General features: G+C 37.5%; 1 protein-coding gene across 2 annotated transcripts in view; it reads left to right on the forward strand.

Annotated features, from left to right (window-relative positions):
• The window catches only part of HMGCLL1 (3-hydroxy-3-methylglutaryl-CoA lyase like 1), a 164,739-nt gene that overhangs the window by 84,512 nt on the left and 64,670 nt on the right, over positions 1-15,557 (forward strand). For both annotated transcript variants that reach the window (XM_070418368.1, XM_070418367.1), the window contains 2 exons: positions 5,042-5,105; positions 8,511-8,699. In XM_070418368.1, the coding sequence (XP_070274469.1) occupies positions 5,042-5,105; positions 8,511-8,699 (253 nt within the window). The remainder of the gene's footprint in view (positions 1-5,041; positions 5,106-8,510; positions 8,700-15,557) is intronic.

Below are 15,557 nucleotides of genomic sequence, written 5' to 3' on the forward strand. Positions count from 1 at the left end.
AAATAATGAGTGTTTTATATAATGTAGTGCCTTGTGGTACTATGTGGAATATGAAAATGAAAAAATTGTCTGATTTCTGAGTTACCAGCAGAATGGTAATAATTATTATATTGCTCAAAAAAAGGCAAGCACAGTAACAGAGATATAGATAAATCCTATTAAGTTTAAAGTAATACTATTTAAAATTTTTCTGGAGTTATTTTGAGAAAGTTCATGAAGAAGGTATTAACTGCAAAATAAAGTCATTAAAGATAGGTAAATATGTGAAATATACTCAGAAATGGTGGCCTTTTTAATCAGGGTAGGAAATCTACAAGGAGCAAAGGAATAGTGAAGAGAAATCTCAAGAAATGTTTGGGTAACAGGAAGAAGTTTACTTTTACTGGAATAGGAGTTTTGGAGGCTGTGAATGGAAGAGAGGAAGAAAGTTACACTGAAGCCCAGCTGTTGTGGCACAGTAGTTGATCATCAGCCTATGAATCAGGAGGTCACAGTTCAACTCCCAGTCAGGGCACATGCCCGGGTTGCAGGCTCAATCCCCAGTGTGTGGCATGCAGGAGGCAGCCAATCAATGATTCTCTCTCATCATTGATGTTTCTATCTCTCTTTCACTCTCCCTTCTTCTCTGAAATCAATAAAAATATACTTTTTTTTTTTTTTTTAAAAAAAGAAAGTTACATTGAGTTTTCACAAATTGGTGAACTTGAATAGTAAGCTTATTTGATAGACAATGGGAGGCCCATAAAAGATTTTCAAAGTGGAAAAATATGTAGTGAGATCTCTTCTCTAAGAATATCATTTTGGCAATAGAACCTGGAGGGAGAATGAGCGGTAAGAGACTAGAGGCACGGAGAGCATGTAGGAGACCTCTGTGGCTGTCCTGGAGAGGGGACACAGGGGCTGTTGTGTATACTTTGGCTGTCATTGGCAGAGGCCACATGCTGTAGAGGCTGCAGGAGAAGAATTAGCTAAACTTCGAATATGTTCTCAAAGGTGACCTTTGAGTGATTTAGCAGGACAGACTTTGGAAATGACTCTGGTGTTTTTTTAAAAATGGAAAATGCAGGGGAAATAGGGATGAGCATCATTTTGGACAGATTGAGTTTAATATGTCATCTGAATGTGGCAAGCAATCGATTCATAATATTCACGAGATTGGAAGTTGTCCCTAGAGTTATCTGCATATGGTGAGAGAGAGGAGGACTGAGCTGATACAGGGACTCCTTTTTCTATTCCCATTGCAAACACAAAAATATAACAACTTTTAAAACATATAGCCATTCTAAGAAAAGAAAAGAAAAGTCCCAAGATTTTATTTAAAAAAATGTGATTAGCATTCCAGTTGATGCCACTAACACACGGGTATCCATCCTAGCTATAGTCCCTCATGGCTTAGAAATAGGATTTTAATGTCTTCATGAGAAAAGATAGATGTTCTGCTAAAACATGGATTTGTAACTGAGCATTCTTGGAGCCTGAAAACACTTGCTTGCCAATGCAGTCACTGGAACCTATGCCATGTATAGTGTGGATTTATAACACATGGGTACTGTAGAAATCCAACTGAGAAATTAAGGCAGAAATTTGTCCAGGGACTGGTAAAGATCTCAGGGCAAGGGCAAGGAAGTCAGGTTTCCTTCTTAGGGACATTTAAATAATACAAGACTCTTGTGGAACTCCAACAGAAACTAAAATCGCCATAAGAACACACTAAGTAAAAATTATAAATTTAACCACGAGCCTTTCAAAGATGGGTAAAAATGCTGTGGCATAGTAGCCAGGAAATTCCTGAGATTAGATACTATCAGGTCCATTGAATATCACTTTTTATATAAGGGACTCAAGCAGGCACTCCAGATAAGGCAGTATTACTAATAGCTGAGTGGTTTTCAACTTAACAAATAATGGAACCTTAAAAATAATTTTAAAATATTAAAGGTTGGATTCCATTTTCTAAGTCTCTGATTCAACTAGTTTGGAGAGTATCCTATTCAACAGGGTTTGGTTTTGTTTGTTAAGCTCCCCAGGTGATTCTGTACAGCTGAGTTTGAGAACCGCTGTCGTAGATTATTGGAAAAGCGCGGAGGTCTAGAAACTGCTGTTAGCCACTAGTCCAAGTAGACAAAGCAGCATATTTTCGCACTCATGATAATGCCTTCCCTTTTGCCAGTGGTTGGCAAGCTTTTTCTGTAAAGGCCAGAGAGTAATGTTTTAGGATTTGTGTTTCTGATGGTCTCTATTTCAACCACTCAGCTATGCTGTTACAATACAAAAGTATCCATGGGTTATAGCTAAACAGATGGGCATGGTTTGGTCCAATAAAAATTTATTTGCTAAAGAGTGGTGAGGAGGACTTACTTTGTGCCTTAGTTTTCTGCCCTCTGTTTTAGAGGGTTAAAGTGCAGTGACTGAACACAGTTGAGAACCGTCACATTCACTTTGGAGAAAGTAGCCCCCATGTATAAATAGGTTAAAGAAGTGACTACCCAACTTACAAAGATGGAGAACATAGAAAGATGAAATATCATGGAATGTGAAGACCAGGCAGGCCATAGTCCTGGAAAAGACTAGCAGGAAAACTTGAGTGAATAAAAATGTACTCAGAGAGACTTAGGGTTATGGCATAGAGTGGTAGCTATGGCCAGGTAATAGAAATACAGGAAAGGTTAGTTTCATATTGTTTTGCATTTGCTATTTTTTGCTTATTGTGTTTTTCACATTTAGAGGAACAGCATATAAATGGATGGCTTGGGTTTTCTATTTAATCACATCTAGATATGTTGGGTTCAGATTCAATGTACTTATATTTCCAACACATTATCTATAATAATTATATCTAAATTAAAAAAATAATGCCATGTGATCCAGCCATCCCACTTCTGGGAATATAGCCTATGAATCCCGAAACACTAATTCGAATGAATACATGCATCCCTGTGTTCACTGCAACTTTATTTACAATAGCTAATGTCTGGAAACAGCCCAAGTTCCCATCAGTAGATGAGTGGATGAAAAAGCAGTGGTACATTTATACAACGTAATACTATGCAGCCATAAAAAAGAAGGAAATTTTACTTTGGTGACAGCTTGGATGGACCTGGATATTATTATGCTAAATGAAATAATCCAGTCAGAGAAAGACAAATACCCTATGATCTCAGTTATATGTGGCATCTAATGAACAAAATAAACACGAACAAAATAGAACCAGAGGCAAGAATACATGAACAGACTGACAGCTGTAGTCAGAGGGGAGGTGGGTGGGAGGACTGGATAAAAGAAGGTGAAGGGATTAGCTAAAGAACATATATGCATAACTCATAGACACAGACAACAGTGTGGTGATTGCCATAGGAAAAGGGAGGTGGGCTAGGTGGAGGTGGGCAACGGAGGAGTAAATGGGGATGGAAAGAGACTTTGCTTGGAGTGATGGGTGCGCAATGCAGTGTGCAGATGATGTATTTTTGAGTTGTACACTTGAAACTTACATGCTTTTATTAATCAATGTCACCGCAATAAATCCAATGAAAATATTTACTCTTTTACATCCTTAGACCTAACCTTCTCTAATGTTATGCTTGCAGAAGTACATTTTTCAATTTCACATATCTTGATCAAATGTATAGATTAAGAAAACAATAAACTTAGTTCCTAGTAATTAGAAAAGCAGAGAGATGGGCTCCCTGTCCAGCAGGACTGTCAAATTTTACTTGAATTTGCCCTCTTTCTCCTTCCCTGTCCTCATAACGGCTTATTTAATGTCAAAACACAACTTTATTTATATTTACATTGAAATTAGGTTACATCTTTAGAATCAATGGATATGGATTGAATTATTTACTATATATTATATTTTCTTACTCCAAAACCTGTAATGAATAGTATAGTATATCATTATGTGATAGTATAGTATATCTTCCAGTCGACAGCACTTTAGAATCAAGGAAATATGATTTTTTCTTCTCTTCTGTTTTTGCCTCCACCTTTCTTCTGGTAACCACTTCTAGCATTCCCAAGGAGTTACATTTCTGGAAAACAAATCTGATCTTGTCAATAACTTACCTAATAATTTTGAGTGCCCCAAAGTAAGTTTGAATGTTCTCAAAGTTTAGACTCTTGGCATAGCATTCAAGGCCCTTGCTATCTAAAACCTCTCATATTCTGGTCTGAGGATCTGGATCTGCAGCCTCATTTCCCACCACCTGCCTCTTCCTCTTGTGAATTGCTTCATTCCTGACCATTAGATGCATCATGCATGATTTTAATGCAAGCGTTGTAAAGTGTCTGAGGAAAGTTTAATAAAATAGGATTGGTGTTGAGCTGAAAATAGTGAAAGCAGACTTTTTCTAAAGCTTAATACTTTAAGATGGAAATGTATCATTGTCCTTGCAGGAAAGACTTGACTTTTAATATTAAATTGTTGAAGAAGCTTATAGAATATCCTTATTTGGAGCCTTTTAAAAGCAGTCTGGACGCCCTTCTGTTTGGGATGATTTAGGTACAGCCACGAGAGATAAACAAGATGAACTTTGAGATTGTGGCCAGTTCTAGGAGTTTGGGGGTGATTAATGACTCTCTAAATGAGGCCAAGACATCCAGATGGGAGTGAAGAGCAAAGTTCAGTTAGTCATCTACATGATCTTTCTCTGTGGTTCCAAAAACCTGGATAGTTAAGAGTTGAATGTATATACTTATTTAAATCAAACTATATTTCACTGGTTTTTCCGCTTTGAATGTCCACATGTTGCTATAGTAGAAACAATCCCATAGGATAAGCACCTATATTTTATTTCCATCTACTATCAAATAACATATATCAAATTGTAATTATTAGGAAAATGAATATGTGAGTTAAATTGAAAATGTTCTGAAATTATTTTTGTTTGGTCTGAGAGCATAAAACTATATTGAAGGATGTAAAGTAAAATTTCTTGATTTTTTTTTGGGGGGGTGGGCTATTGCTTTATTTTTATGAAATGGAAAATAGGAAGCGGCTTATCCACCATACTCATATTTATATGGTTCTGTATTTTAAATCTAGGTATGTGTCTTGTGCCCTGGGCTGTCCATATGAAGGAAGCATCACACCGCAAAAAGTGACAGAAGTAAGATATGCCTTTGGTTTTCTGATTCATGGTAAAATAATGTATGCTATTTTTTAAAGGAATCTATTTCCCTCACTATTTAGTGCATCTGCACAACAGAGACTAAAGGGAACCATGGAGTGGGAGTCATGTGTTTGCTTAACTAATAGTTTCATTTTAACACTGAGGACCTATATATTGCCTATAACTGTCCAGAGTTAAGTAACATTTAAGTTTCATCTTTTGGGTGGTCCAAGGTGGAGGGAATAAAAGTGTCTGCTTTGCTTCTCGGTGGGCAGACCGCAGTGAGTGCCCTTCCTACCAGTGTGTCCGGGCGGTTTGTGCACACTTCAACTTGGCCTTGCTTGCTCCAGTAGCATTCCTTTGTTCTTCTCCTGCGTACTTTCGGCACACGTATGGAGTATACACTGCTTCAGGACTTTGCTCCTTTGGGATCCTATAGCTCTTACTGCTGAGATTCAAGATGCTATTCCAGAACGATTTACAGGGATAGATTAGTCAGTTAGGACTTCTTATGAAAGTTCAATTTCACTCACTATTCCTGTTTCTTAATAGATAACAATGGATGCAAAATGCTCAGTCTTTGAGATTGTATTAGACTATCTCAGAGACTCATTTATATATGAAGTATATTAGTGTGCACCTGTTAATGTTCATAAATTTGTTAATGTGGTACTAAAGCAGTGAAGATGGTACAGTTAGAAATCAAAATTTAGGCTGGGTAAACTTTTAGTATGGCTAAATCCAGTCCTATTTTTGTGTATTTGAACTTTTGAAATGCAGTGCAGATTTTTCAAATGAGGGATAGCCCAGGGTCCATTATTTAAGCAAGACCTTTGCACACAGAGGCAAATATACCATGAGATAACGAAGCATACACATTGTAGTCCTTCACCCTCATGGGATCCTTCCAAGACTGTTAATAATGTGAATTCACAATTACGTATTTTTGTCTTAAAGAACACTTCCAAAATAGTGTAATTTCAGACTCCACAAAATCTAACCCAACTCTGCCTATACACCAGACCCCTTGCTCTTCTGCCTCTGCCGTCTCTGGATGGACCACACCTACCCTCGGGTTCTCCATTCCTGCACCAGAATGCCTGAGCAGTTGCTGAAAAGAATTATGTGACAGGCAGATTAGAAACATTACAAATTCATCACCAGCAGCCTTTAATAGCCTTCTGTGTTATTCCAATATATTCTGTAGCCAACTCACTCTCTTACTTTCTAAAGTGACTTAGGCAACCTGTTTTCACTCTCTTGTCCTTTAAGTCTCTAGTTCTTCCCCTCACTTAGTCCCTGTTTAGATTCCTTCCCGTTTGCACTTGAACATGTTCAATCCTCTTCCATCTGAAAACGTTCTCCCTTAATTCGGCATCCTCACCTAGTTATCGACTCTCTCCATCCTTCCACATCTAAGTTTCTTCAAAAGACTGTCTACAGTAGTGGTGTCCATTTCCTCTTACGCCACTCTTCATTATACCCGAGTTGACTTCTAAACCATCCATCACTCCACTGAAATCCCTCTTCATAAGATCACTACTTGGACCAAGAAATGCAAGACTCGGTTTAGTCCTCCTCTTATCAGCAGAATTTGGGACTAGTGGCCATTTCCTCCTTCCTGCACCCCTTATATCCCTTTTATTCCCTTGACACCACACTTTATGAGTTTCCTCCAACCGGTGAGATTTCTCCTTTGAAGCTTCATTCTCCTTTCCCTGGCCATTAAGAAATTCTAGCATTTAACAGGCAGTAGAGGAGAATGAGCATTATGCTTTTTTAAAATCTGAGTTTTCATCCAATAATAGTCTTCTGAGTACCCTCCATCCTGTTTTTGATATTGCCTTTCTGAAAATCAAATCTGATTATATCACTACTAACCCAAATTCTGCCATGGCTTTCTAGTGCTCTTATGATAGAATCCTCAATCAAAATTCTAAACTTGGTGGATTTGCAAGGCCCTGTAGGATCTGCCCCATGCCTACCTCTCCAGCTTTGAGTAGCTTCATTCCCTGTTGGTTGTTGCTTTCTCCTCACCCTGTCCTTTGCATTTCACTTTTCTCTTTCCTGGAATGTATTTTATAATGTCAGCTTCCCACAACACACTTACTTCTGCATTTGATATTCGACCTGGAGCCTTCTTTTCATACTCTTCCTTCTCAACCTTGTCAACAAGTTAATGCTTACTTTATCTTAAGCTGTCACTTGGGTCCTTGCTGCCTGACAGATCTAGGTTAATTTCTCTTGCCACATGCTCTTAGAATCCTGTTTCTTTGTTTAAAAATTCTTATTTTAGCTGTAATTATACATTTCCAAATGGAATTGATTAAGGTCTGTCCTCACTTGACTCCAGGCTCTACGACAGCATGAGCCATCTCAATATTTGTCTCCCTATTATATCCTAGCACCTAGCACAGTGCCTAGCAAGCAATGGCACTTCAATATTATTATGAAGAAATACATAATAAATGAATGATCATGTGCCAGATTGTGTACAAAGTTATTTCTATATTTTCCCATTTCATTTTCACAGCCAATTATGTCATTATTGACATCATCTTTGTTATTGTAATTCTTAAAAATTAAAAAAAAGGATTAGAAAATATGTGAAGTAAGGGTGTTATGGGCTGAAGTTTGTAATGTTTAATTTTCTGCCCAGATCACCTGACTAACATGGATGACAGCTGAGATTTAGATCCAGGCCTGTCTTGTTCCAGAACCCATGCCTTTGTTAACATTCCATGCTGCCTTCATGTCAGTTCTCATTGTCCTTCAAAGTAAAGTTAGTCATTCAGTTTGAAGAGACCTTGCAGTAGATCTCTTTATAATATCACTTCTTAGCACTTGAGTCAAGAAATGAAAGATCATATTGTATGTGTGTCCATTTATGAGACAGAAAAATTAAGCCAGAAATATTTTGATCCTCTACCAGTTATAAAGCTACTGAGTGACAGAGCTGAAACTGGTATTGATATTTCTTGACACCTCATCTAACTCCTTAAGAAATGCTACTTCCAAAGTAAATTTGTAATGCTTCCCTTTGATTAAAGAAAGAGTTGAGACAAGTAAGCCTGCCATAGTTGAAATTGTAGTTTATAATTCCTAATGGAACATGTGAATAGATAGTTATGACTCTAAGACAAACTTGAATATTAAGATATTAAACTTGAATATTAATCTTGAATATTAAAATATAGATAATTACACTAATGCCATTCAGAGCTTTATATAATGCTTAGGATTTAATGAACAAGGAAATGAATCAGAAAATTAAAATGTTTCCCATGGATACATCACAATCTTAGTTGTGACGTTTACCTCCAGAGGATGTTTGCTGAGGAACAACAGGTTTGGGTCTGTTCGTTTCCATTGTTTTACAAGCTTTTTCAACTGTGCCCGTAGGTATCTAAGAGATTGTATGGCATGGGCTGCTATGAGATCTCTCTGGGAGACACTATTGGAGTGGGAACTCCAGGAAGCATGAGGAGAATGTTGGAAAGTGTCATAAAGGAAATCCCACCCACTGCTCTTGCCGTTCACTGCCATGACACATACGGACAAGCCTTAGCCAATATCCTCACGGCCCTTCAGGTATTTTGTGTTATTTGTGTGCATGTAATTTGTGTATCCTAACTTGTAATATAGACATGCTAAGAACTTCAATAAGATTACATTCTTAAATGGCTGTGGGTTTATATTTAAACAGGACATGACACACACTCAACAGTGTCATTGCACATGTTTTTTGTGGTTTTTTTTTTTAGAGCAATGATATCTCTTATTACTATTCATTTGATTTGATAGAATTCCTGAATTTGTTCTTCTGAAGTTATTAATCCTCTTAAAGCTGCTTCTGCTTTTTTCAACTCCCATGTGCTTCCAGACATAAAGTTTAATAGGTTGAAATAGGATAGTGTTTAGAGGAGTGCAAAGCACAAAGATAGTAGTGCGTACTGTTGTAATCATGTAACTAATGTTCTTTTTGATAATTTGGTGCTCGATGATGAGAAGATGTGGTGCTGAAATGTAGAATATTTTGTTTAGGGTGTTTTCCTGATGTTGGCAAGCATACTTTTGAAAGAACCTCTGGTTTTTGTCAAGTATATTCTGTTATCAGCAGTTCTCAACCTATGAATCGCGACCCTTTTGCGGGTCGAACAACCCTTTCACGGGTCGCCTAAGACCATCAGAAAACACATATATAATTACATATTGTTTTTCTGATTAATCACTATGCTTTAATTATGTTCAATTTGTAACAATGAAATTGGGGGTCACCACAACATGAGGAACTGTATTAAAGGGTCGCGGCATTAGGAAGGTTGAGAACGACTGTGTTAGATGATTAAAATGAAGAGATCTAGAAAGTTGGAGGATTAAAAAAGTGTTTATTAAATTCTAATAAAAACTCAGTTATTTTGAATACATTTACGAGAATAGACATAAATAGCATTTCAAGGGTATTGTTTCAAAACAGTTTCTTAAACTCAGCTAAAAATAGATTCATTTGAAGTTCTTAGAACACAAGATTTTGACGACTAAAGATAAGACTCTATGAAAGTTCTTTGTCGGAGCAGAAAATCAGTAAGTAAAGCTTAATGTCACAGTCCTAAAGGCTACAGTCACTTGGCAGAAGTTAAAAAACCATGTGAAGATCAAGCCCCACAAGGGCTTATTTTGACTTTGTAGCATATGTGCACAAATCCTTATTTATCTGCTGGAAGCAGGCAAGGAACATCGTATTGAATTAGGAGAGAAAAATCATAATCCCATGGAATTTGGGGCGTGGGAATTTTTACAGTTTTCCTTCTCTAGATATTTTAGTTTCTAAAACAATAGAGAACTAGGCATCACTTCGGGATTTTGTGATCAGCTGCGACTGTAACTTATTAAGTGTTCCTGGCCAGCGAGTTCTTCAGAGGTGTGTCTCAGCCTGTCTCTGTCTCTCTTTCTTTCTCTCTCTCTCATTTCTCTGTATGAATATATCCTCTATGTGGCAACACACTGGGTATTATTTTATTCCTGCTTTATTACATAATAAATGATAGTTTCATGCTTTGGGACACAGGCAGGGCTACAGTGCAAAAACCTGGGAACCCAAACTTCTGCTTCTGGGCAGTCTGCCTCTTGAAAATGACCAAGTGCAAAGTATTGCCAATGCCATCTTGTGACTTTAAGAGCTCGGGAAGGCCCATCTGAGGGAGTAATGTTTAAAATCAGATCTAAAGAATGAGAAGGAACTAACCCCCAGAAGGGGTGTGTGTGTGTGTGTGTGTGTGTGTGTGTGTGTGTGTGTGCGCGCGCGCATGTACACATGTGCTCCAGTCTATGAAAAGAATGCTTTAAGCAGATGAAACACCATTTGGGCAAAAGGACTTGGGAGAGGGGAGAACCTTGTCCGAGGAATGGAAAGAAGACAAATATTCATAGGAGAAGCTAACCTTTAATAACATTTGCTGGATTAGTTGAATTACATAGTTTCTGTTTATAGAGAGATGAGGACTGAAATCCTGGGGCATTTTCCCATCCTGTAACGGCTGCACAGCAGGGCATGACACAACCTAGGGCCCAAGCAAGATGAGGAATATCGGTGAGAACCTGTATGAGGCTGAGATCCACAAGAAACTACACCTCAGTCAAAGGACCAGCCAGCAACAACTCCATCTCTAAAGGGAGAAGGCAAGCGCATTCATTCTCATGGCCTTGGCTCTGAGTGGAGGAGAAATACAAACTCTCCCTCTGTCCTTCATATTCCTTGACTCCCCACCCCCATGTGGGTTTAGAGTTCAGATTCACATTGCTGCAGAATTTGAAAGATTCGAGAAGGTAAATTACTTTGAAAAGGCTGGGGGTTAGTAGCACCTTCAGGTACGAAGAACCTTTTCGGAAAGAATGCATCTTCAGTTCAAGCCCAACTGGTGCTTGAGTGCATGTGCATGCGTGTGTGTGGGTGTGCGTGCGCTTGCGGGGTGGATACTCCTCAGCAGCTCCTGTGATGGTTAGTAGGAAGTGTGACTAAAGCGTCTGTAAGTATCTTCTGTTCTTTTGCTATGTACTAGGCTCTCTGAATAGATGGAGGGTGGGAGAGAGGCCAGTTTGCTGGTACCTCTTAAATAGGTAAAGAGGGTGACAGTGGCTTGTGTAATAAGCAACATGGCATTAAGCCAGAGAGGCTAGTATAAGTGAACAATGGAGGACATGGTCAAAGAGTACAGATCTGATGAGGAAGCTAAAGTTTAGAGTTGTAGAGGTTGTTTTTGTTTGTCTTTTCCGCCATCCACTTTCACATAATTTAATAAACCAGTGACAACGTGAGAAAGAAATATACACTGCTGCTCTCTTTGAAACTGTGTGTAGCTCAGACAGTCTTGAGACATTTGGGGACTTTTATGTTGTTCAAGATGGCCAAATGTGGTCCAGAAATGTCATTGTAAGCACACGGTGTACTGTCCCAAGCACCACCGAGGAAGGCAGGGTCTTTTCCTCACCTCCTATCCCGCCCCCCAATAACAGCAACAACAACAGCAAAATAACCAGGTTTACTTCTAGCGGGGGAGGGAAAAGTGTCGTAGAATAAACTGTCAGCGTTTCAGTAGAAAGGAAATCAGAGAAAGTTTCACTTCATTATGAACAGGGCCAACTTTGGCTTCAGGAAACAGTGGCCGTACTTCATTTTCTGAAATGGAATCTTTGAAGTGGCTTCTAGCAAAATTGGTGTAGGATGTGGAGTGGATATCATTTGCTTTAATTTAGGGGCTGAGAAACAGTTTACAGTGCTCCAAACTGGATGTTAATATTAAGGCAAGCAGACATGTAATAAGTGGAAACTTGGCCACATGGTAGGAAACAAAAGGGAGTTATAAATAGAACATCCCCCCTCAGTCTGGGAAGCACATACTAACCGTGGAGTAGAGGGCAGTAGAGGAATTTTTCTTGGGTTTACAGGTTATTGTATTTTTAATGGCATATACATATGACATAGGACTGTAGGTAGATGGTTATATGGAAGTCAAGAATTCATAATTACCAGATTCGTTTAATATAGAGAAATAATTCTAAGACTATAGATTTCAGTGTGGGATACTTATTACCACTCAAAACCAAAAGAGCAAGAAAATGAGGTGAGAAGAGGCACAACATGTTAAGAATAGAAGAAACGTATTTGGCCCAGTATACTTGTCTTAATTTTTTATGTAAAAATTGAGCTTCACCCTTCTATGTACTCCCAGTACCTAAGTAAGTAAAACACCAGTGAACAAATTGTTTAATCTACTTACCCGCCAGTTACACAGTGTCTATTTTTCTCCACTCAAATGATTCTAGTCTCCACAATTGGGTAAAAACAGAATAAAACAAGTAAGATCCCACAGCACAAATAACAGTACCATGTTAATGGGTAGCACAGAGACAAAGCAGAAAAGGAATTATTTAACTTTCTCCTGAAGAGACATTATGCACCTTTTTTCTCTTAAACTTAATAGACTTTTAGCTTAATATGCTTTTTCCTCATAATGTTTTCCGTATGTTTATTATTGTCCTTTAGAAAAACAAAATTATTTACCTAATTTTTACATCAAAGCATTTATTTTTTATATGGACTTTTACTAAATAAACCATGTTCATATGCTACCAAACAGCACATACTTTTCCATGTAATTTGTTTTTGGGGTTCTTAAGGAGAATTTTTAAAAATTCCAATCGCAAGCCAAATGAGTCTGTATCTCAGCTCTGTATCCGTAGAATGCACACTGCTGAGACAAGATGCAGAGTTTCTAGAACAGTTGCTTTTGTAATAATGTATTTGGTTAATGCTATTATTACAGTCATTTCAGTTAAAGACTAATAACAGTAATAATAACTTGATTACACAATGTATTTGTGATAAGAGCCAGGAGACATAAAGCATTATGTTACAAACGTGTTTTGTAAATACAAGGTTTGGCAAAAGTAGATTTACAGTTGGTTGTACAGAAAATAATACAATAATTAATAATCATACAAGAATAAACTGTGTCTCCTGTAGCCACAACTGTAAAACTACTTTTGTTCCTCCCTGTATATGCACTAGGTATTATTCATTTCTTTTACCTCTTTTAAAATACTAAATAGAAATTGATGAATAAGAAAGAAAAGAAAAAATTTTTAAATTAGAAGCCCTTAAAAAAGTTTTTTTTACAAAAAGCATCATTGCCCTGGCCAGTGTTGTTCAGTGGTTAGATTGTAAGCCTTTGCACAGAAAGGTCTCAGGTTCAATTCCTGGACAAGGGCAAGTAGTTGGGTTGCAGATTTGATCTCTGGCCCTGTGGGGGCTCCTGTGGGAGGCAGCCAATCAATGTGTCTCTCTCACATTGATGTTTCACTCTCTCTTTCTCTCTCACTCCCTCCCTCCCTGCCTTCCAATCTCCCTAAAAATTAATAGAAAAAAATATCCTCTGGTGAGAATTAATTTAAAAAGTGCATCATTAATTCATTCAAGTGATATTTATTTTATCAGACAGTTCTGGATGTTCGATTTAGATGTTAAAGTTTTTAGATGATACTGCTGTGCGGAAACTGTTTAACTCTCTATTTCCAAAAGCTCTTTGATTTTGAGGATTTTTTGCTATATAGTAAACTTTCTCCAGCATGTTATTCTTTTCAAAAATATTCTTATAGGAAGATTGGATGATGTATGTTATCATCAAAAAAAGAGGAAAATAAATTTGGCAAAAGTTCAACACTGTCCAGTTTTTCAGTGTTCTTGATGTATAAAAATCAGTGACAAAAGATGAACAAAGTAACTTTAAAAATTTGTTTTCATGTAGTTGAATTGCTTATATCAATCATGCAAAAATAAGTAAATATTTGATTAATTTTGTTTATCTCCAACATCTTTTTATTAATATAAACCTCTCTCTGATTTTGATAATAGTTCATCTATCTGTTTTTGTCTTTAGGGATAATGCAATTTCTATCTGCTTCTATATATCCACAGGGATTTAAAGGGTGTTTGGAAAAGCTGCTTCTGAGCTAGATGGCATTTTAAACTGGCATTCAGTTAATCAACATTGTAACACATGTGGAATTCTACTATAATGTGCTAAAAATGAGTGTTTAATCTTTATGTAATGGATTATGTTTAGATCTAAGCTTGAAGTTCACCCTGCGAGAAAACATATCCAAATCTGCTCTGCCTTCCCCATGCTGATCAAATAGGCAAATGTTATACATATTATTAGGGTTTATTCTCGACTTAAAATTCTGATAGGCAGAAAAGCAATGAGAGAAAATACTGGCTTCATTTGCAGAGGTTTTCTGTTTTCTTTTTAATTGTGGTTTAACTTTTGAAATCATTGCTTCCCCACCTATATCATCTCTTTTAAGTTACAGTTGATTGACACTCTGGGATAAGGAGGTATGCATAGGGAATAATATTTATGCTTTGTGATATCCATTACTGCACTTCACAGCTCATAAGATCCAGGAAAATCCCTAACACAGGTAGTTAGAATACCTTTCTTGGGACCCAGAGATTGAGTGGGTCAGAAGGGGAGCCCTAGTGTGCACAGAGAGGTAGAGTCATGTCCGTGCCGCTGAGAGAGAACAGACGGAGGAGAGCTGAGCTGCATGATGACTTTACTCCCCACAAGGCTACCTGTTGTGCTTTTTGCTACATTTTCTTGAAATTCCCATGTCCTTCCAGTGGGTACTTTTTTATTTCCACTTAAGACTTGCAAGCAATATTATGATAAGACACTGACTTTTCCGTTATCTATAAAATATAATATTTGGAAGGTCTCACATTTTCCTAGATTTCCATTTCCTCATATGCAAAAGAATTCTGTTACACTAGCAAATAAATCAGAGTACATATTCAGATCTCTTTTATGAAATTATCATCAATTCAAAGCCTAAAGCCAGTAAAAGCAAGGAAATAATATAAATTAGAGGAGAAATAAATGAGATATAGAATAGGAAGACAATAGAAAAAATGAATGAAACAAACAGCTGCTTCTTTAAAACAATAAAATTGGCAAAGCAGATATAGTTAAATCAAATATCATTACTCTTCTTAGAAATTTTGACTTTATTAGGATGACCATATTATCCAGAAATTACTGTATATTAATGGGCGTCTCTGTCTTTTTTTAAAAAATATATTTTATTGATTTTTTACAGAGAGGAAGGGAGAGGGATAGAGAGTTAGAAACATCAATGAGAGAGAAACATCGATCAGCTGCCTCCTGCACACCCCCAATTGGGGATGTGCCCATAACCAAGGTACATGCCCTAGACCGGAATCGAACCTGGGGCCCGTCAGTCCGTAGGCCAACGCTCTATCCACTGAGCCAAACCAGCCAGGGCGGGAGTCTCTGTCTTTACCTCGGAACCAAGTCAGTCAGTTATCCTGGGCCAAGGCTGTTATTTTCTTTTCTTTGCACATAATAATGCAAGCTTTGAATCAGGAAG

Source organism: Myotis yumanensis, unplaced genomic scaffold (assembly GCF_028538775.1).
Source record: "Myotis yumanensis isolate MYYU_CA2020_CCGP unplaced genomic scaffold, mMyoYum1.0.hap1 SCAF_6, whole genome shotgun sequence".
Classification (NCBI taxonomy): domain Eukaryota; kingdom Metazoa; phylum Chordata; class Mammalia; order Chiroptera; family Vespertilionidae; genus Myotis; species Myotis yumanensis.